We start from the raw sequence: 23021 nt of genomic DNA, 5'->3' as shown, positions 1-23021 counted from the left end.
GTATTGATGAAAGAAAGAAAATACCCTAAGTAACTTATGCTTCCACACAGAAAACAAACAAATCCTAAAAAAAAGAAGAAGATAATTTAGAAACAATTGCTGCATTTTCCTGTACTTCTTCATTTTCCATAAGTCCTCACTTTTCAGATTTCCACAGGATCACTGCAGAACTGTCCTAGCCTTTCTAGAATGCTTAATCCTATATCAATCATTTCCTTGTTCCACTTCCTTTAAGTGTAATTTTTATTTAGGATGTCATTGTTAAAATTGCTACCTTTTTTATGAGTGTTGAAGTGTACCACAGAGCAAAACTTCTATTACCTGATCAATTCTACACTTAAATTTTTAGCCATGTTTATGCCAGCATAAATACAGATTGTCTTTGCACCAATCAAAGCACCCTCTCTGGATTTAAACTATTAATACTACTGATCATCATCTCTCCTTTTAACCCTGGTGGATGACCTACAGCCTTGGCTGGAAGAGGCAAATAATTTTGCTTTGTTTTCTTCAAGGTTTTCCTCTCCCTGGATAGCTGAACAACTTAAGCTCATAATATTTTTCTACAGCAGTGCCTGAAAAATCAATAGAATAACAGAACACAATCAAGACCAAGTACAACAACAAAGGGAAAAAAACCATCAATCCAACAACAATAACAAATTAGTAATGTCAGTCAAAGACAGGAAAATGAGCATTTAAAGCAGTCTGAATATTGTTTTTGTAGCAAGGTGTGTAAAACAAATCTGTCTGAGTCAAACTGTCCTTCTGAATTCATATATTTGAGTTTTAAACGTATCATGTTCCTCCTCCCAAAACAGCATTACATTCGAGTAAAGCCATTTATTTCAATGGAGTTAGTCCTGGTTTATGTTGTTGTGGATTGCTGACTAAAGAAAATTGGCCTATACTTACAAATGAAAATAAAATAATATTTTAAATTCATATCTGTCATACAGAGATTGGCTTGCAGTACATTTTCTCTGCTCTGGTCCCAGGAATTAATCTCAGTACCTAGATTTTAAAAAGCTGTTGTCACATCAATGATTTAATTTCATTAAATTCATAGTGAGGTTGCAACAAAAAATGTGCATTTATAAGGTTCAGCTATAACAATTATGAGATTTGAATAGAGACAAAATAAACCATAATGCACTTCTAACTGAATTGAAATATAAAACAGGAAGCCTCATTTCCTGAACTCCAGTGCTATACTATATCTTGTTAGCTAAACTCAGCTTATAATGGGGATCATTTCCCCAAGGATTGTTACATCATAAAGCATAAATGAAAAAAAAAACAGTAAAAACACAGAACTTGTTTCTGTTTTCAATATAATTTGGGTAATATTTCAAATGTACCTTATTCAGAAACTCCTTCAAAATACTGGTCCAAGTTCTGTCAGGTTCTCTGTAGAAATATTACATCAAGACTTTAACTCCAGAGCAGAACAGGACTGGAAATGAACATCTCTCATCTCTGGATGCATGAAGAATTTTAAAAGTCATCCCAGGGGACCTTGGCTATGTTTTTGACTTGCTTCCCTTTTTAAGTGCAGAACCTCAAGCCAGTGGAATCTAATCCTCATATATCCTCAGCCCTGGCCCTGCTCCAGGGCAGAGCTTCTAAGTTCCAGGCAGGCAGCACGTGCTGGGGCATCCCCACTCACAGGATGCTGTGAGATTCCCATACTTGCTCCCTTCTGCAAAAAGAAAACCTTGCTTGCAATACACCCAGTCTCTCATTAAAGCACTACCATAATACTTACAGCTTCAACATAGTATGAAAGGAAAAATATTAAAGGATGGGTTTATACCTCTAGAGGTATAAAATTTGCAGTATCCTAAAATAGATGCATTTGGAATTCTTTAGTAAATAATAAAAAAGGCCAGTAAATGAGGTTCTGATGACATGGATCTTTTTCCATTGATTACACTGATTTCCTGGCTTTAACAGGGCTAGAATTAGTACAGACACATCCCACTGGGAAACCACCAGAAACTTGCTGAAGGACTTTACTAACAATCAGTATTCTAAAAAGATATTACACTAATACTTCTCTTTAATCTCTTCAGAGATTTTAATCTTACCAAAGCATGGATTTGGGATTTCTTGTAGATGTTTTAATTATAAAGATTACAATTTACATACATAATTTTATTGCTGTTGTTTTGATAATATATGCTGGAACTTATATTTCTCTTATATTTTAAAAATAATTTACATTTGAAGGATGATGTGCTATACCAGACAACACCATGGCCAGTTGCACAGTAAGTTGCAAGTAGTTCAAGTCGCAGGAATTTTTACTTCCAGCTGTGAAGTATGTCTCCATTATCCTAAAGCCCTTCTATACAAAAATCCAGTTTCAACAAATATAGATGAAGGCAATGTTAAGAGTATTCATACAAAATTCGCATGTAATTTTTGTGGGAACATTTTCAAATATATATACTTGCTTTATTTATTCTCTATATAAAAAGCCTAAAAGCAAATTGGACTTTTCATTTGCCATTTAGTTGTTGTTTTACAAGCTGGGTTTTATTTTGAAGAACATCTGTTTTTTTAATCCAGTATGTGTGTATACAAATACAAAAATTTGTCTCAGCAGAGATGATTTTAGTGCTTTTGAAAATGTAACTTTACCAGTGAAAAAACACCCCTCTAAATGAAGTTATACTAGTAAAATATTATATTTCCTTGACGCATGAAGACAACAAATCAACTGATATGAGTTAAGAATATACTTTCCACACTAGCAAAAGCTTTTCCATCTGGTATACTGCTCATCATGAAAAATAAGTTTACATTAATAAATTCTTCTGTTTATCATCTAGCATTTAATCGTCTATTACTACACACAGAAGTCTCTGAGATATGTAATTAACTTAATATAGATTTTAAAGTATTTACAAGTTGCTCAAGGTCATCCTTGAAATTCAAGGATTTATATATAAATAAATGAATCTCATACAACATTTTTTTTTGAAAGAACTTTTAAGTGTAACCCTCTAGATATAGAAAGCAATCTAACCAATGTAGAGCAATGATTAGCAAATCAGCAATCAGTGAACTCTGGAAACTCTTATTTTCCTAAAAGAATTAATAAAATGAGAAAAATATTTTTTCAAAGTATCTAATCTTTTTCCCATCTGCTTAATAAAGAATTCCCTCTGATTCTGGACTGCTAATGCTTCAAAATGTAATAAAGATAGGTCATTATGATGCTTAACAGAGCTGAAGTCTGTTGACAGGCCCAAGATACCATTTACATAAGTGTTCAGGCAAATTGAAGGCAACATCTAATCTAACATGCAGAGGATCAACAAGAATTAAACATGTATTTAAAAAGCACTCTAGATATCATACTTCCTCCATGGAAAATATCTCCTAAAAGCTGCAACACATTGCACATTCCAAAATGCAAACATAATACAATTTCTTTCTTTTTCTCCCTTTTAAAAATTTTATAATGGATATATTTGAAAACATAATGCCTTAATAATGAAATTACCTAAATCACAACATTTTTAAAAATAATTAATATGCCAATATCATATACCAAAAATGAAAATTTGGACACTTTGTTTTTATTTGTTATATGTCTGGTACCATTTCCTTCTAATTTTGCTGAAGTAATTTAAAACATCCACAATGCCTTCCAAGCTACTGAGAACTTCTAAAAACCTTGACTGAAACATATTGTTTGCTTGTAACTTCAGATGATCTTTACTGGTTTTTTTAATCATGAGGTATTCTTGTAAAGATGAAGCATCTGAATCAGCTCTCAGAATCAATAGATATTAAAGGTGAACATTTCCATCGGGCTCTCATAGACACTTCAAAGGACCAAAATATTAATATATAACTGCTGAAGTTTGTCACTGCAGCATTTATCATCACCATTCATCCCAACAACTTTGTTGCATTCAATCAGTGCTTCAAAGGGTCATACCAGATTGTTCCATACAGGCTTGAGGACAATACTATATCAAACACAGCTTTCAAACACATCTATCAGTTTTTCTGAAGGAGAGGAGACAAGATGAGATGAAGGGGGGAGAGTATCAACCATTGATCAGCTTCACTTCAGAGCCCCTTACATCATGCCCTATCCTTTTTGTCATTATGGACTGGGAGCTAGTTGGATACAGCTCTTCAGTGTGCATGTTGTAAAGGAGAAATTCACATATTTCATATACCTACCCTGTTTGCATACAAGGTCAATTCACAAATCCCAAAAGAAATCTGGTCTTTATTCTGTCTTTATTTTTTTAACATATCTCCAAATTAATCATATCTCTCTACAAGCCAGAATATGTCTCTAGTGCCTCACTACATTTGTATTCATCTAACTGATTGATGTTGTAAAGGAAATCACAGACATTCTCACTTGGAGATGTTTGCTCTACAGTTCTGACAAGAGAAAAGTACAGTGAAAAGTACTTAGAAAAGTACAGTATGCTTACTGTAGCAAAGTGGCATAAGAGTGTTTCCTAATTGAGGGAGTTTCAATAGTCTTGGGAGTTTCCTCTGATTTGGACCAAGGGAAGAAATTCTCATGCATAGAAACTCCACTCCACAAACAATACACCTTTCTTGTAAAGAGAGAAGGGAGAATAAAAGAAATAATGTCTACCAGATCTACCTGCAAAAATGTCTATTAAGAAGATGACCTGCAATTGTTATTGTCTAGTTTCTCAACAGAAATAATAACTGGAAAAGCCATATGTAGAAGATTTTGGTCTTCTCTCTCAAAAAAAATTGATGAAAATGCAGTTATGTCATAGAAGGCTCTTTCCCAGTCTCATACCTAAGAAGCAGATTACATGGCTCACAGATTCTTCAGCAACAGAATATAGATATTCTAGTGAAATAGAATTGTGATTTCACTAGGTTTGTGTAGGACAACACAAGTAACAGGACTTTACAAACTTTTTCAGAGTTAATTTTGCATATGAACACAATTTCATCCAAATTTAATTTTTGTACTAAAATCACTTTGTTAGAATTCATCTAATCTGACTTTTGAAGTCAACAGTGGGTGGGAGTGTTTGTATCTGATATAAAATGACACTATGTCCTCTTTAGAGACAACAGACATAAAATAAGTGTTTCAGGGCATAATCCATCTGACCTATTTTAGATATCCACTTCGTTGTGAACTGACTTAGACTCTAGAATTACCTATGTATCTCCACTGACTACAAAGAGAATCTAAACTTTTACATTTTTTGTGAATATCCATAATGGATATCTAGCTTTTTTTTTCTTTTTGTCATATGGATTACTTTATTTTTCTATCTTCTGGGGTGTTATGACTGACATTTATCAAAAAGTATTATTTAGAATTCAGCTTCTAAGTTATTTTTTCCCTTTCAGGCAATTCAGAGATCTAAATACATTATGGATCTTAGTGCAAGACTGAAGTTATAAATGACTATAGACCAAGTGATTTTTAGGCAGGATAAGTGATAGAACTATAATTTGCATTTTGATTACCTTTCCCAGAAGAACCTGAAATGAAGAAGCAAGGTTTTCACAGTCTGTGCAAGGTGCATGTGAAGCACACTGCTTGAGGTAAAGAGAACAAGTGAACAAACTGAAATTGAGGGCAGAGCCATGAGGTCCCAAACTATGTGACATTAATACCCTGAAACATTAAATGGTGGTTACTGGATTAGAGTGGAATCCACTTCAACTACTCTGTGCTGGTAATCTGCAGTCCTTTTTTTTCCTAAATCAGGAATTCTGTACCCATTGAAACTATGAATAGGATGAGCATCTTGATGATAAACTAGATGCAAACTTTTAAAAGTTGTGTGGGGTTAATGCACTTCTGGAAAGAACACCCTGGGGAATTTCTCTTTTAGGAGTGAAGAAATCTGACCTGGATCCAGTAAAGCATTTAAGCAATTGAATGACCACAAGCATGTGCATAGCCTTCCCTGAGTGCAGTACCATTCATCTAGCTCAAAATAGGAGACTCAGACTGACTGCTGTACCAGGATTCTAGGCCAAAATACAAATCCCTTAGCACATAGTCCGTGTTGCTTCTTGTATTATACAAATACCAAAAGAAGAGTTATACTAAATTCATCCACATATTTTTCTTAACTTAGTTTTGAAAAATAATTCAACATTTACTTTTTAAAAAAATTGCCTGAACAAATTGAACATAAAACTGTGCAAACATCAATTTGCACAATCACAGTAGTTTCACAGCGTTTTATACCAAAGTTTTAAAAAGTGTAAGCATTTAAGCATTGTGTATTTTTTTAAGTACAACATAGTATTCATTTTTTTAAAAAGAACTTTAAAAGAATAATTGTATTTCAAGAGATTCAGAAAAGGCACTAGTTCAGTAATTAATGTGGGGATTTTTCTTGTTTGTATTGGACCGCAAGCACAGATCTTCAAGGTTTAATTTGTATGGGTTTCTTCTGACTTAGTTTAGATATCACTCTGTCGTAGAACTATCCTTGTATAAATATGTGATTAAGATGTGCAACTGAAAGATCTGACTTTGTGGCAGATGCTGCTCTATGTGATCTCTTGTAACTGAAGGGTTCTTTTATCATTTGAGCTTTTGGGTTGGTATTTCTCATCTGCTCTTTTTTGCCAGCTTAACAGAGATTTTAAATCAAAACCTAATTAGACTACATATGCTGTTTAGGAAAAAGTTCTTAGGAAAGTAATGATTCATATAGGCTTTGATATTTCCAGATAACATCTAAGAAGAAATGTGATTTTAATTGTTTTAAATAACTTCCAATCACCCTCTTACTCAAATAAAAGTAGTTGAGCACAGTTCTTTGATCAAAAATAATTCTTCAGTAAGAGAAATACCGACCCTATACTCCTATCAACTATACCATCTGCACTTAGTGATGAAAGCCTTTATTGACACACATTTTTCAGCTGAGTAGTACTACTCAGGTATTTAATTACATATTTTTGATACCAATACCATAATTCTCAAATCAGAAGTTATCAAATGGCATTTAATTCCTGAAAAACAAAAATCTGTGTGTGCATGTTGAGCACCTAGGATGTCAGCCAAAGTTTGCTTTTTAGCAATGTTGATATAAGAAGAGTTGGTATCTTTTTATTTTTCCTTTTTGATATTCTATGAGGGAAAATGAATTATTTTAGTGTTATTTTAAATATAATGCACTTACTTGAATTATAGATTTGAATATTTTAACTAGTGCTAAGAAAGCCCACATTTTAAACACTTTCAACTTGCACTAGGTTAAGGAAACCTGTGTCAAAAATGATGACTGGTTCAAACACTAATAAACACATTTTCCAGGAAAGCCCTGGCCTCTGACACTTAATCACAAAGATGTGAGCTCCACCTTTAAAAAAAAAAAAGGAAAAATATTAAAAATCTTTACATTTTTATGTCCTACTTAGTTATTTGACCCAGTTCTTAATCAGAAGTAGCCAGAATTTTCTTCTATTCCACAGAGCGATTGCCTGCTGCCTTAAGAATAAAAGCTTGAGTATTTCCCCCGATAGAAGGATGACAAGTCGTAATGAGGAACTGTGTCTTCCAACGTCAAACCAATACAGTTTCTGTTAATTGTCTGAACACTGTGCTGTGACACACTGCATATAAAAGTTATTTTCTGGAAACCAAGAAATGATACATATTTCCAAGACAAATCCCTGCAAAAATAACCACAAATTTATAATAGGCAATAACAAGATTTCATAAGCATTTTTTAAAAATCTGAATTCAATTTCAAACAGAAAAGCAGAAGTGTAAATCCAGATTTCCAGTTACTCTGCTAGTTTAGTGATTCAATAAAGCTACAGAAATTTGTTTCACCATCTAGTTGAATATGTAATAAATCCAAATATTTCTCTTATGTTTATTGTTTAGCCCTTACTAATGTGTGACTATCAAGACAAGGAAACAATATATAGAGATATCAGACTTTAAGAAGAGTTTATAAGAAATAAGTTGGAGACAGATTTATTGTGAGACAACACTGATCTCCCAAGCTTCTAAACAAGACATAAAGTCTACTGACATACAAACAATATAAAAGGCATATGCATATTCATTGATACCATCAAAAATAGTTGTTTTCTAAATGTTAAAAATTGCCAGCATTTTCTACAAAATTTTAAAAATCTCAATGCAACTCAATAAAAGTTTGATGGTAAGACCTCAATTACAGGACAGTACACTTAAGAAAAACAAACAAAAAAGCCTGAGTATACTCATATATTAAAACTGAAATTCACCATATAGAATAGCTAAATGTGAACTGTAAGTCAAATAACTCCTGTCTACAAAATTCTGCAATATTAAGCAATTAATTTAAAATATTCTTCAGAGACCAGGAGACTTGCAGTGGAAGACAGAATACTGTGAAAGTATAGTTCATCTTCTTCTGGTTTTAGATAAAATAATGAAAACACAAAGTCTGAGGTTTATACTCTTGCATGAAAGGCATTTGTAATACGTTCTATCTGTTATCACCAAGACTTCTTTCTGGAAAGGCATAACTTGCTGAGAAACCCCCCATAATCTTCACACTTTACTGTTAGAACTGAGTTGAGGATGGTGTATGGTGTTGAGGTGAAGCAACACTCAATTGCAAGTTTATGCTTGACTGTTATTCAGAGTAAATTTTATTTGTGTTTATCATCATCTGTAATTGGTCAACTGCATGAAAATATCCCTTTTTCTGTGAACAAAGCTGACCTCCAAGAATGCTAAAGGCATCTTAAATATAAATAGACTAGTTAAAAAGCCTTTCATTCTATTGAGCCAAGGCTTATATACATGGTTGTTGAGTAAAGGCAGTAAAAGCAGGTCGCTTTTACTGATGCCCACCAAATAATGTGTACCTAAACCACACATATGTCAAGTTATTGTCTATTCTGATGCTTTACCTAAGAATTAGCTAAATATACAACATGCAAAAAAAGTAATATTTGCTTACACACACACATCCCCCCCCCCCAAAAAAAAAGTCCTGAGTTTTATAAACGAAATATTGCAAGAGTCACAAAGTATTTGAGTTTCAAGTGTCACCTCCACGCTCTCCAGGTCAGCCCATGCACAAGCACATGAACACACACATCAGACCGCGGGACAGGCCATCTACTTGGCTCTCGCAACTATCCACACGAATCAAAAGGCTCCAGAGGGACCCAGAAGCACCAAATCAGGGCACGGGGGCAGAGACCGGCATCTCCGCTCCCTGACCTCTGGCGATGTGCGCGCTGCCTTGCAGAACCTTGGACAGCGGTCCCCTGGCCCTCCTCTCAGGGCGGCACAGACCAGCCCAGCCCCGCGGCTCGCCCCACTGCGCTCCCCACCCGCACTGGGTGGGCATCTGCACTGCCCACCAGATTCCCTGGAGAAAGGGAAAACAGACTAAGTTGCACCCATAGTTTGTTTTTTTTTTTTTTCCCCTTTCCCCTTCTGAAATATCTTTCATTTTTAACACAGATTTGTTGGCCAAGTTCTCAAAACATAAAGCAGTATCATATGGCATTCAGAACCGCAGAAATGTAGGTCACTGGCATTTGTCTATTTCATTAAAGTTTCACACAATCATTTTTAATGTCAAGAACTTTTTCTCTATCATTAAAAAAGTATTTCTCCTCACTGGGTGTGTGAAGAGGAAAACGTTAAACAGCATAAATTTGCTGATCTGTTCATTTCCAAAACCTTTTACACCCTGATGTTCTGGAGAGCAACTGAGGACTTTGTGGTAAAGTTCAGTCAAACTAAACTGTGATACAAAAAATCACCTCAAGCATGCAAATGCTGATCGTTTGGCATCATGGAATAGTAGGTCAATTTCTAATTATAGAGCTACTGAAATGACAGAGATTTCCTTACAGCAATAGATATCTATTTACATTGGATATCCTTTTTTACTTATCCAATTCACTCTGGAAATAAAATATGTTTACATTATCAGTAACTGAGTACATAGCATATATGCAATGAGTACACATATATGCAATGTACACACAGAGTTTGCAATCTAAAAACAGTTGAGTCAACACTTCTGGTGATTTTACCTTACTTTTGTCAGGTTTAGAGAGAAAAATAAATACAGCAACTTTCCTACCTTAATCCAATTAGACAGCAGGTTATTTCAGCTTCTGGAGGGACTCTGGATCCATTTTTGTGGCAAATATATGCGCAAATTATACTAAGTTATTGGTGAATGGGATTGTTTAGGCATAAGCGGTTACCATTAAATGATTTCAGAAAGCCCTGCTGAAGTTACAGACCGCAGAGGTACTGCCAGGCCTCCTATTTAGAGCAGTGATCCACGTGCATGGTTGTGTTCCACTGCTAAAGCAGAATTTGGTTCAGACTGGTTAGTGCTACAGTAGTTGAGATAATCCAGTTCAGGGCAGAAATATTCACCTCCTACCAAGTACTCATACAGGGGGAAAAGCATGCAGTTAGCTATTTTAGGCACCGAGGACAACTCTTTTCTTCTGCCCTGTCTTGAGAGATAGGCCAACTAATCTTGTGCAAAAGTACAGAAAAGGCAACACCTACAAGAGCCAAAGTGGAACCCTCTGCCTTCTAGCAAAGCAAAAGAAAAGCCTCTGGATCTCTCTGAGCCGTCACCAGTGGCACCAAAGGAAACAGCCGCGGCTTATCAAAACGCTGTCACCATCACTTCCCAACCAAGGGCCACTGCAGTGCCCGTCAACAGACACTCTCGTCCTCCAGCTTTCCCCAGCTCCACAGATTTTGGCAGAGCGCCTGCAAACGCTGTCCCGCTCCCGAGGAGGCCCGGCGCCGCACCGCTCTGCCGCCGTCCAGCATCGCCACCCCCGGGCCAAGCGCCCGGCAGAACCTACCCGGAGCCTCCGGTATGCGCCCCTGGCCCCGCGGGGGACGGATCGCCCGTGCCCGGGCACCGCGGCCGCCGGCACACCGAGGGCCGGCGGCCAGGGCAGCCCCGTCGGGCAGCCCCGACCCCGGTCGCCGCTCCGAGCCCCGCTCATTGTCATGCAGACCCTGTCGCTGCCTGCCGCCAAGTCGCATCCCAGCCCGCTGGAAGCCGGCAGCCGAGCCGGAGCCAATCGCATATTCATGAGGAGGGGGAAATCCAGCGCTACGCTCCCAGAGGACCGAGGATCACTTCTTTTTGCGTTTTCTCAAGCTTCCCCCTCTCTCTTCCTCTGTTTTAATAATGCGCTAAGGGGGGCATCCCGGCCGATACCCTCCGCAGCATCGCCTGCACCGAGAGAACCGCGGCCGCCGGCGCCAGGGGCAGAGACCGAAGCACAGGCACAACAGGGTCCACGGCAGCCACAACAGCCGAGGGAGGCACGCCAGCCCGACGGCCAGGGACAGGAAACACAGCAGGGGCTCCTACCTTACAATCCTCAGGACACGATTTCACCGAGTACTCATCCGACTGTAAATATTTCTGGAGCATAACCTCAAACTCTTCGTATTTCTCCTGAGCGTGCTGGTCGTAGCGCTGGTAAGCCTGGACGCACTGGCTGCAGGAGCCTTCCCCCTTCAGCACCACATCCAGACTGCAGTTCAAAGTGTCCGGATTGGACAACCCGGCGAACAACTCCCAAAGTGTGTAGGAATTACAAAAGGAAAGGTAAAAATCCGTCAGGTCCCAGCCGGGCGCCGGGCTCTGCCCCGTGCCCCGCGGCCGCCCCGACCCCCCTCGCCGCTGGCACACCGCCTCCGCGTCGCCCACGCTGAAGCACTGCCCGGACGAGGAGCCCGGGGGGGGGCACGTCTCCGGGGGCCTGGCGGTGGAGTTCCCCAGGAAAGCAGCCTTGCCGTGCCGGGGCTCGGTGCCGTTGGTGCGGCTGCCGCGGCTGCCGCCGCCGCTGCTGCCGGGGGAGGGCGGGAGGGAGGGCGAGGGGGGGGCGAGGAGCCGGGGCGCGGGGGGCGCCGGCTCCCCCATGCCCGCCAGCAGCTCCGGCTCCGCGGGCTCCGGCTTCTCGGGCGGCGGCTGCTCCTTCTCTCCGGTCCCCGTGAATTTGGCTTCGGCGCAGAACCACAAGTGATCAGAGAGCAGGACCGTGAAAAACAAGAGCGATGCCAGGGACAGTCGCCATTTCTGAGCCCTCTCTGAATCCGTGAAGGGTTTCTCGTTCTCCCGGGGTGCGAACCAGATTTTTAAGCCGTCATCATACTGCCGACTACACATCCAAGCACCCCTGGTCATATTTTGGGAACGCACAGCCCTGGCCGACTCCACCGTGAGGGCTCCTTTGCCAGTGTCACCACAATATGCATTGACTTAAAAGATTGGGGGGATTTTCTTGCCTGCCTTCCCTTCTCTCGCTCGCTTGCTCTCCCTCTCTCTCTCTTCCACTCTCCCCCTTCTCTCTTTCTTCCTCTTTTTTTTTCTTTCTTTCTCTTTTTTTTTTTCTTTCTTTCTTTCTTCTTTCTTCTTTTTCTTCCTCCGAGATATTGTTGGTTTTCGCCGGTGGTTCTGCCTTGGTCTCACCACACGAAACAGCCCCAGTCCATCCAACGCGGAGTGCCGTGGAGAAGATAAGAGCAATAACGCAGAGAGAGGAGGAGGAGGAGGGAGAGGAGATGGTGGTGGCGGTGGTGGTAGTGGTGGTGGTGGTAGTGGTGGTGATAGTTGGTGGTGGCGGGGCTGCGCGACTGGTCCTTTCCCCCTCTCACCCAGGCATGGTCAGATCGCAGCTCCCCATCTCCCTCCTGAGAAAAGCCCACTGCGCCCGGACAACCGCATGCCGCGTCCCCCGCTGCCGACGGACGGCTACGGGAGGGCTCCTCGCCTCCTCTTCCTCCCTGCCGCCGCTGCTCCTCTCGCTGAGCCCCGAGCCGCGGCACAGATGCCTGCACCGCTGTCTCAGTCTCTTTCTTCTCTCCCCGCTCCACTCTAACTGGAGAGACGCTGCTGCAGGGCTCCCGGAGCGCTGCCGAGGATGCTGAAGAGGAGGAGGAGGAAGAGGAAGAGGAGGAGGAGGCTGCCGGGGCCGCCGCCGCTGCTGGTGACAATGGGCTGCGGCTGCCGCCGCTGCTGCCGCCGGGCGCGGTGTCCCCGGGCGCACGGGGCGGAACTGCCTGGCTGGGGGCCCCCGATGGGCACAGGCATCTTGGGCCCCTGGGCTAAGTTGCCGCCATCTTCGTCCTGGAGAAACACTTTTTTGGGGGGAGCTCTGCCTTTTGCGTCATCTCCTCCCGCGCCGAGATCGCTCTATCCTGGCGCATTGGCAGCAGCAGCAACTCTGCCTCCTCCTGCCTGAGGAGGAGGAGGTGGGTGATGCACTGGGGACCACATGGACCCTCCAAAGGGCTTCCTCGATGCAACTCTTTTATTCATCTCACCGAAGGGACTGCTCAGTAGTACTGTCCAGCCCTCTCTCCTTCAGGGTCCCCTTCCCTTTGTGGCCGTGGAACACCATGTCCACACAGGATGGTGGCTGGAGAGGTCTGTCTCCGTGTCTGTCCTTGTCAAAGCAAATCAAAAATGGCATATGACACTGCAGGCTCTGCATCCTGGCCAGTTTTGGACACGCAGTAAAATGTCTGAACACAGTTGCCTGTCTCTCAGCCAGAGAGCTGTAAAGCAAAATGACCATAAATCCCAAGCTGTTTCCCCAAGAGAAGTTTTGCAAAACCCTGGTTCAGCCCATGAGCTGGGTAAATATGGCCTGTCTGTGTGTTCCTCTGTTTAGACATCACTGCTTATAGAGAAAGACAGCGGGACCAGGCTTAGCCCTCCTTCTAGAATGATGAAATCACCTGGGGTGATGGTCTCCACTTGGATCCAGGACAGAGATCCGAATACCATCTGTCCTCCAACCATGGAGGTCTCTTGCTGAAATGAACATACTCTTTGGACACTCCAAAGTGTGTCTCACTCCTTTCTTCTGGCTCACTTATGCACCTTAATGTAACAGCAACAGAACAACTTGGATCCCACACACAAGAACAGGTGCCAACTAGAGGTTGAGCAGTAACAGATGAAGACCTGATGTTCACCTCGAGACATCAGGTATGCTACCTGGCCATAGGATAGCATAACGAGATGTATATTTTAATTTCTCCATTGGACTGGCAGAAGGTTTAGAAACCCTGTTTTTCTTTGTTCCAGAGGCTTTCTCTATCCTGAGGAACTGATAATTGCCCTTGGAAAAGGTGTGCAGTATATCTCAAAAGATGGCTTTGCCCCATTTTTTGGTTAAAGAAAGCCTTTTTTCTTAACAAACATGGTCTGTAAACTGATACAGCTTGCTGATGGTTCTTGAGTTCAGCTTCAAAAAGTGTTGTGGGAAAAGACCCAAGACTAAACCATATCAGAAGAGAACAAAACTTATACCTTATCTGACCACAGTTGTCATTAACAGAAGGGTGATCTTTCCAAGGAATGTGCTGGAATTTCTGTCACTTTGAGCAATAAATCAAGGCTGGATGCTTTTTAAAAGGAGATCCTAAACCTCAAACAGAAGATGCAGACCTGAGGTATGAATTGCTTACAGAGGTTCTATGCCCTGTGTTGTGCTGGGGGTCAAAGTGCATTTTCATAATGGTCTCATCTGGCCTTACAGGATCTATGAGTCAAATACTACACCAAGCAGAAGTTATCTGGGGTTTTGACTTTGATAGGGTATTTAAAGAGACAGAAATAAGTGTTAACATTTTAAGGAAAGGTCTACAGTACCCAAAGCAGGATGTGTCTTTGCAATTTTCAGTCAATCACCTGTCTGCTAATGGTACATTATTAATTTTGGTCTTGGAGCTTTAATTGAAATGATTTGACATACTGGCTTTGATACTGAATTTGCCTTTTTGTAATCTTTCTGTTTTGGGACAAGGCCGTGACCAAGCTTTTAAAATGTATTCAGGACAATTTTACTACTCTAAAATATAACATCATTTATTTAATTTCCTTTTGCTAGTTTGATTATGTATTTCTTGCTAGAATAAAGGGACTGAGCAGAAATACAGGATAACAAAAAAAAAAAAAAAAGAAAAAGAAAAAAGAAAAAAGAAAACTCAAACCAAACTGAAAATAACTGGAATAAGAAACAGATTCCTGACATTGGGTCTGAGATTTTCAAAATGTGCTCTACTAAGGTATGTGGCAATGACTGTGTAATTATTCTGTATTTGACAGACAAATGTGAGCTTTGGAGTCCATGCTTGGCAAAGGGGCTTAATTTATATAAGTTTTTTTAATGTGGTTTCCCTTTTGTCCTGTTGGGAAAATGAGAGGATAATTGGCAATTTTGCAATCCACAATGAAATTATAAAAGTTCTTTATCTCCAAAGTTGAACTTCAAGAACTGGTAATGAAAATGTGCTGGTATTCAGATCTCCTTTGAAACTTAATATAAAAATGAATTCCTAAGTCTTTGCTCCTCTGTTTACACTTGTCTAAGATCAAAGCAAATATACTCGAAGTCAATACATTAAGATGGTTTAGATATACTTGGCTTCTCAAAAAAAAAATCCATTTTCATGTCATTTAATATTTTCACACATTTCCCAACTTTTTTTCTGGAAAAAATAGAGTGAGAGTTCTTTTTCAACACCTAGAAATAAACAATAACAAGACATTTGGTATTTTCAAAATGAGCATGTCCTTGCTTTTCCAGTGGCAGTTTTCTGTAACAGAGAGCATGTCACACAGAACGTTGTTTTGCCTCTTGCATTTCACCCAAAGCCCCATTCACTCTCCACCTAGCACGGTGAACAGCTTGCAACTTAGTTTCAGTAGCTGGTTCTTGATGGATCTGAACAAATGCAGTTCAGTTCTCTGGTGCCCCTTAGTGTTAGGTCTTGGAGCTCAAGGGAAAAAATAAGGCTGTAAAATAATATCTGAAAATCAAGAGGCTGTGTGCAGTGAGGGAAAGAATCTGAATTATACACTGTAGCTGCTTTCTCTAAAAGTTCCTTCAATTTTTTTTTTTACTGTAAATCTGATCTAAATGACAGCATTTTATTTTAAATAGCTTAATGAATTATATGAATGGGAAAAAAAGGGAAAAACTTTCCTCAAAAATATTGCTACAGAAGCAAGTCCCCATCTTCATCATTCATCATTCTTCCTAAATAACTCTAGTGCTGCAAAATATTTCACTTTGAAATTACATATTTTACTGGGAATATTTATTACTCGTGTTTCAAAGCTTGGTAAGTGTGAGGAACTCATGGAATCCTGTCTCCCTAGCTGGTGGAATCACCAGATGTTTCACAGATGGATCTCCTTAAAGTAATGTGGTTCAGTGTCATCTCTGCCACACTGTGCTTTAATCAATACAATCAGAGCTGATGTCCTTTAATTCTTCAACTGATAATATGTAAGACAACTGATTTATTAAGCATTAAAGACAAAGTCTAACAGGATAAGTATGCCCTAATTCCAGATACTTGCAGCTATTGTTTAACCTACATACCTTATGTTTTCTTTGTGAAAATACTTTAGCTTAACAAGCAGAAATATTTATTGATGTAACACATTAATAAACATTTTTCAGAGTAGAGGGCTTTGCTGTTTCAAAGTAAATGTTCTTATATTTTTGCCTAATATCAGGCAAACAGTTATTTCCTGCATAATTCTCTTGCTTTACTTTGTTGATTAAAAAATTATAGCATCAAAAGAGCAGTATATAGGTCTTTCAGACGATTTTAACAGGTTTGAGAGACATGTCTTGTCTTTGTAATGTATATTCTTTATAGAAGAAAATACTTATTTTGTAATTGCTAGGGAGCATTTCTTTTTGTAACAGGCAGGTTATTTTTAAGAGACTAGCTTTCATTTTATTTTTGGATTGATTGGTTCTACTGATAGGAGCAATTGTTGTAAAAGTTATTAACAGAAATATCAGTTACACATTTGCACTGGAGGCTCATCCACCACTCTTAATACCAAGCAAACATAATCAAGCCCTTTACTAGTACCTCTTAGTGATTTTTTAACAGTTTAAACTATTTGTCTTCAACAGAAATGCCTATACATTCACTGTAGGCAAAATATGTCATTTATGTGGTTTAACATCCTCAGAGTTGTTTAGGTTTTGGTTTATTTCAACATCTTACAACAAATTTTGGGTATTATATTACCCATTACCTGGGAAGTGGATCAGAGATTTAATTATCTCAATCCATTTGATAAGAATATCCATGATGGTTGTAAGATACAAAGAAGTTGAGAATACTGAAGAACTAATTTTTTTTCTCATCACATTCCTAATGTCTTAGTTTCCTATTCAGTATTTTTCAGAAAGCTCAATTTTTGTGAGAAAGCTTCAGTCATCTGGGCCTGATTGCTCCAAAGCAATGGGAAATTTATGTTAATGTTATCAGAAGCTTCTAATCCTTGATCAAGCAGCACTAATGCAGATTTTAAGATTCTTCCATTCTCCTTTGTTCACACTTTCCACATTACCTTCAATTTTGTCTCTTTGGCTAGATTTTTTTAAAGCTTTTCTTACCAAATTAGAGAATTAACTATCACACGGTAAGTTATAGAAGTTTGTTCAACTGGATTTCAAGAGGCTGTTCAGTCCAAACTTCAAAGATACTGATTGATTGAATTATCTTGCAGATGTTTTCTTGGGATCCTTTGAGACTTCGTGTTAGATAATGAGAATGTATGTTGGTTTGTTGACATTTTCAGCCATGGAATGATGAATGGATAGCATAAGGAGTCTGATAATGTCTCCCCAAAAGTTGTAGGTCATCTTTATCATGGCATCATTATAATGAGAGCTCAGCCATAATATCACATCCAGTGGGTACATTTGGACAAGGTCTGAAATGAGCTAAAGCTATTCTTCATTAACTGAAGCCATCAAAAAAGTGAAATATAGCTATTGCACATGACTGCAGCAGGAAGAAGATAATATAGATGTCTCACACAAATTAGCCTGTGCCTGTTAGGGTAAGGTCTGATCCAAAGCATGCTGAGATCAGGGGAAAGATTGCAATGGGTTTTTAACCAAGCATGTGGAAAGGAAACAGACAGAAGAATAAAGATTTCCCCCATATGAGGATGGAAGGAAAAGGACTGAAAGCATCACCAAAAGGTAGATTATGGCTTTTAAAATATTTTTCTGTGTTTCCCTCTCTTACTAATTGTATACATTTGCTGTCTTTTAATAAATGTAATAGCCTCACTATGTGATTATGCTTTTACAGACATCAAACACAACTTTTTCATCTTTTCTCCTTGGTTACCTTACAGGTATCCTGACTCTTCCTTGTGTCAAAATTCAACTCATAGGAAAGAGATAATATTTGATTTTTCTTAGAAATACTCTCTTATAATCTTTTTCTTAAATAAGAATATCTGTGCACTGTGTAGAAAGTCTTAGGTTTTTAATCAGTCAAATAGTTTTCCTTTGCTCTCTCTAACTCTCATGGAAAGAAAAAAAAAGTGCTTTTAGGCATAACTTCACTGTTTCATTCACAGTCTGGTTTCCTCTTTAAGCATGTTACTGTAGAATGTTTTGTATCAGTCTGAGTTACAACACCTGCATTAGGTAGGTTTTATTTTCTGATGTACTGATATGATGTTTCTAACCCAGAATTTAGACTAACTTGAATTTGTAGCTCCATGTTCATCCATGTCTGTGGTATGAAGGATGTGGAAAAGAGAAAGAACTAATTTAGAAATAATATATGCTAGGAAGTAAACTTCTCCCCACTTTTCACCACATATTTTATTCCACATGCCTTGGAAATATGCCATCCTAGAAAACTCTTTCCAGGTTGGCCATATGAAAGTTTGGTAATATCTTTATGTTTCCAGCACACATGGCTGCTGTGTAAATTTTAAGTGCATGACAGTGTGGGCATGCAGGAAACGTTCCTACATATGGGGGTTTCTTGTTTGACCAGAAGAAATATCCCTGCTACTAAAACATATGTAGCTATCTATAGATTTGATATGGAGCTTCAATATAGGTTGAATAATTATAATTGTAAAATATATATATATATATATCCTAAAAATAGGAATAATTTCAGCACTTTTCATCTCATTTAGCTTCAGCTATGCAGACTTAAGCATCCTTAAAAACCTTATCCTTTCACCATGCTATTAATAAGGAAATACAGCTACCTGTGGAACACAGCACGTTCCATCCTTAAATAGGTTTCTAAGACAGGCACTCTTGAATGGCAAGCTATGTCCTGCCGTCTCTTTACACTGAATATGGAAGAAATGTCCCTGATTAACTTTACATTGCTGCTTAACTAAGCTGGCTTTGGCTGAGAGTCATTTTCTTCAGAGTAGCTGACCCAGGGATATATTTTGGATTTGTGCTGGACACTGTGGCAATAACACAGGGATCAAAGTGCTTGCACATCATCAAGGCCTCTCACCTCACTCCATCAGCGAGGAGGCTGGGGCTTCACAGGGAGCTGGGTGGGTCACAACCAGGACAGCTGACTCCAGCTGGCACCAGGGATATCCCAGACTACAGGGTGGCTTGCTCAGCGTATAACGCTGGGGGAAGAAGGAGAGCAGGAATGTTCAGAGTGATGGTGTTTGTCTTCCCAAGTCACCGTTGTGCGTGATGGAGCCTGGCTTTCCTGGGCATGGCTGAACACCATGGGAAGTGGTGTTTGAATTCCTTGTTTTGCTTTGCTTCTGTGTGTGGCTTTTTCTTTACCTACTAAATTTTCTTTATCTCAGCCCACAATTTTTCTCACTTTTACCCTCCTGATTCATTCATCATCATCCCATCATCCCACAGGAGAGGAGTGAGCTGTGTGTGGCTGAGTCGCTGGGTGGGGTTTGGACATGATACTATTGCACCCAGCTCGTAACATTTAAAAGACAAGATATTTTAAATTAATCAGTAAGATTTCTGTCTCTGTCTTGGCGTCCTGTAAAAGATTCTTCCTGAAGAAAAAACTGCAGATGAGTGTTGAAATACATATTTGACACCTTTTTGTTTCTAGTTTTGGTTACTAGTAAAGCAGACATGAATGAACCATACATTGACAATATATTTGGAGCCAGGTCGTATCCTTTTCCATCAAAATGTAATATCCTGCCTTCTGCCAACTGGCTGCAATGCTGTCTGCCAGGAAGAGAGAGATAGGGTGGGTTTTTTCACTCTGCCTTCCAGGGTTATTCCTGTGAAGAAGGCATGTGACTCAAGTTGTAGGATGACTCAAGCTCTTATGGTCTTCTTGGAGTCATCCCACAATCAATTTAATGTGTCTGACCCGAAGACAAATGTCTCCTTTTGTCTGCAACATCACCAGCAATTTTCTAAACTTTGGCTTCTGTTCCATATGCCTTGCAAGAGATTCAGAGAATTGAGCACAGGCTGAAAGCAAAGAGCTCCTGATATTTTAGTCTGTTTCCACTCTTTAGATAGATATGATTCTGGACATTCTCTTTTCCTCAGCATCTCTATTTATAAACAAGGGGAGGCTAGAAGAGTTAGGTAATGCCTTCAAAGTGCTGTTTTAAATAGTAAAAATAATGAATTTACTCTTGATGTGTTACTATATAGGTCAGTATATAATATTATTTCTTATCTCATCCAGCTTCTAAGGACTGAATATTTGTTATTGTTTCAAAGAGATTGCTCTCCATTTCTGAGTGGTGTGAAGACCTCTGTGAATACACAAAGATTTTCTACAAAAGGGATCTCATTCAGATTATTCTCAGGCTCAGAGTAAACAAACAGTATTGCTTTTCTAATTTTCCAGTAAAATACATTACTTGATATTTGGCAATATGTTACATTTTCATTGCATTAGATTGCTGGAAAAGAGGTACTTTATTTGCATGCTTTTATCTTGTGGGGGGAAGACAGAGAAAAGAAATGTAATTACACTGGGTGCTTTAGTCTCCTAATTAGTTTCACTGGGTCTTAGATTTAACTCTTACATTCTGTTGAGGTTCATTTTCCTTCTTTTTCCTTTCATCCTGTTATTTTTAATTTTTTTGTTGTTGTTGTTTCTGGAGACAGCCCCTAATGGCTGGCTGTGGCTGTATGACACTCACTTTTCCCACAGTGCCAGAGCAAATACTGCTCCCAGCCTGTTACCTAGCATATTCTGAGTCTTGCTAGGGATAGGCAGAGAGATTCTGCCTCTAAGTACCACCATTATGGGATAATTTGCTTCAAGCCACAAACAGGGCTGGCTCAGGGTCAGTAGAAGTGCACTGTGTGTTGCTGAGGTGACTGCATGCTCTCAGAATTCACAGACCATCATTTCATAAAAGGTTGGCTAGCTCTGCTGCATAAGGGCTTCATGAAAAAATAAGAGAAGACACTTCACAAGTGCAGTGATCTTCATCTTCTTTCCAGAATTCCTCTAAAAGGATACTGCAGTTTCACTGTTATTGCTGTTTATAAAGCATTTATCCTTTCTTAAAGGCAACAACTCCTTGAAATCCTGAATTACAGACCAGATCCATTTTAGTAAACAGAAATGCAAAAATGGAGGGGGAGTCACTGCTTTCCTTTAGATACCTGAATTAACATTGGCAGTGAGGGAATTCATTACAGTAAGACAGCTCATCTCTGGAGCCCTTCCTTTAGCCAGCATGGAGAGAGAGGTTCCTTTGCAGGGAACAATTTGAATTAGACCCCTTTTCCACACCAACCTGAGAGCATCTGTCTCTCCTCTCTGAGCCCCAGGGGGGAGCTGGTTCAGTTTGGCTCCTAAAGTGAGGGCTAAGGCTGCTCTCCTGAGTCTCTGATGTGCAGGGCACATAAATTTAAATCATGAGAAGGTGTAGTAAGTGGTTGATAGGCACACAGGATCAGGGAGGGTGAGAGTGCTATAGCAGTAAATCTGCTTAAGGGATAAGCAGGGGGGACATTGCAATTAATATTGACATTACTGACACTTGGAGAAAGCCTTTTAAAAAGGAAAACTACTGTTTCACTTTTTCCAAGTTTGTTTTCTTTTTAATTAAAATAAATGTTTCTGGCTGCCTAATTTATCAATGGCTGTAAAGGTTGCCCTCTTTCCTTTCAGTCTGTATTTTCTGCAGTGGCTAGCTTAAATAAAGAGACAAATTTGGGGATTCAGAACTGCCTAATTCGTGTTGCTCATAAAAGGTGTCAGGCCAGGCCAAATTAAACAAATTAAACAGTTCTTTGACCTGCTGATTTTAAGTTTACCCCTGGAGTAAATACACTCTTGTCTTAAGGTATTCTAAAAGCAAAGCTGACATAGCTAGGTTAAGAAGTGACACAAAGAATGGACAAGAAAAGTGGAAAATATATTTTTCTTTATAGGCACAGTGATATGGAGAACTCCATGTCATATGAAGAAATTCTATCCAGAAATGTAAGGTTAAGACTTGAAAATTTCAAAACTTTAGGTAGTCTTCTGTCAGAAATTTGAATTCTTTATGATAATTTACCTTTCCATCAGATGATGAAGTTGCATATAAATAAATATTGGTATATTTTTAATATTAGGCATTTCAAAAAATTACCATAGTAAAAGTTATCAAGATTTTTTAAAAAATGATCTTCTACAGAGGCACAGAACCAGTCTGTATACTTTACATAACTTCATTTCAAAGGCTTTGACATATTTCCTAGGCAACTTTTTCCCTCTTTATGTACTGGAAGAGTAGAACCATATAAACTGGTGGTTCTTGGGGGAAACAGAAACTATTATTAGTAGCTAGCTGTATTCCAAAGAAGACTTTTCTCTTGCCAAGAAAAAAGAGAACGGCTCTTTCAGGGTGCTTCAGAGCATGTAAGTTTAGCTTTCCAGTGCCAAAATTATTTCAATATGAAAATTAAAGTATTTAGTTTCACAGATGCATTTGAGATTGCTGCTCCCAGGTTAATGCACAGAATTGTACATGCCAAACCCTCTTTACCTCAAGGAGTAATCCAAACAAGAACCTTAGGAAAAGTTATTTTTAAAAAATTAATTGTATTTGTAATTTTTCATTGTGAAGAATGAAGAAATATACACTTATCATAAGCACATATAGACATCTATTCTTGGGAAGGGACAAGAAAGGTAATCTGCTTTTGATTATGATCAAATATCACAACTTGTGCCACCA

General features: G+C 39.3%; 1 protein-coding gene across 1 annotated transcript in view; it reads right to left on the bottom strand.

The window, feature by feature from the left end:
* NALF1 (NALCN channel auxiliary factor 1) overlaps nt 1–12197 on the bottom strand; it is a gene marked incomplete at both ends in the record, with an annotated part of 432128 nt that extends 419931 nt beyond the window's left edge. Inside the window, one exon of the mRNA XM_084201471.1 lies at nt 11379–12197. Coding sequence (XP_084057597.1) covers nt 11379–12197 — 819 coding nt within the window. The remainder of the gene's footprint in view (nt 1–11378) is intronic.
* Nucleotides 12198–23021: the final 10824 nt, after the last annotated feature.

The sequence above is a fragment of the Fringilla coelebs genome (assembly GCF_963513975.1).
Source record: "Fringilla coelebs genome assembly, chromosome: 2".
In the NCBI taxonomy this organism is placed as follows: domain Eukaryota; kingdom Metazoa; phylum Chordata; class Aves; order Passeriformes; family Fringillidae; genus Fringilla; species Fringilla coelebs.
This window is presented reverse-complemented; position numbering and strand designations above follow the sequence as displayed.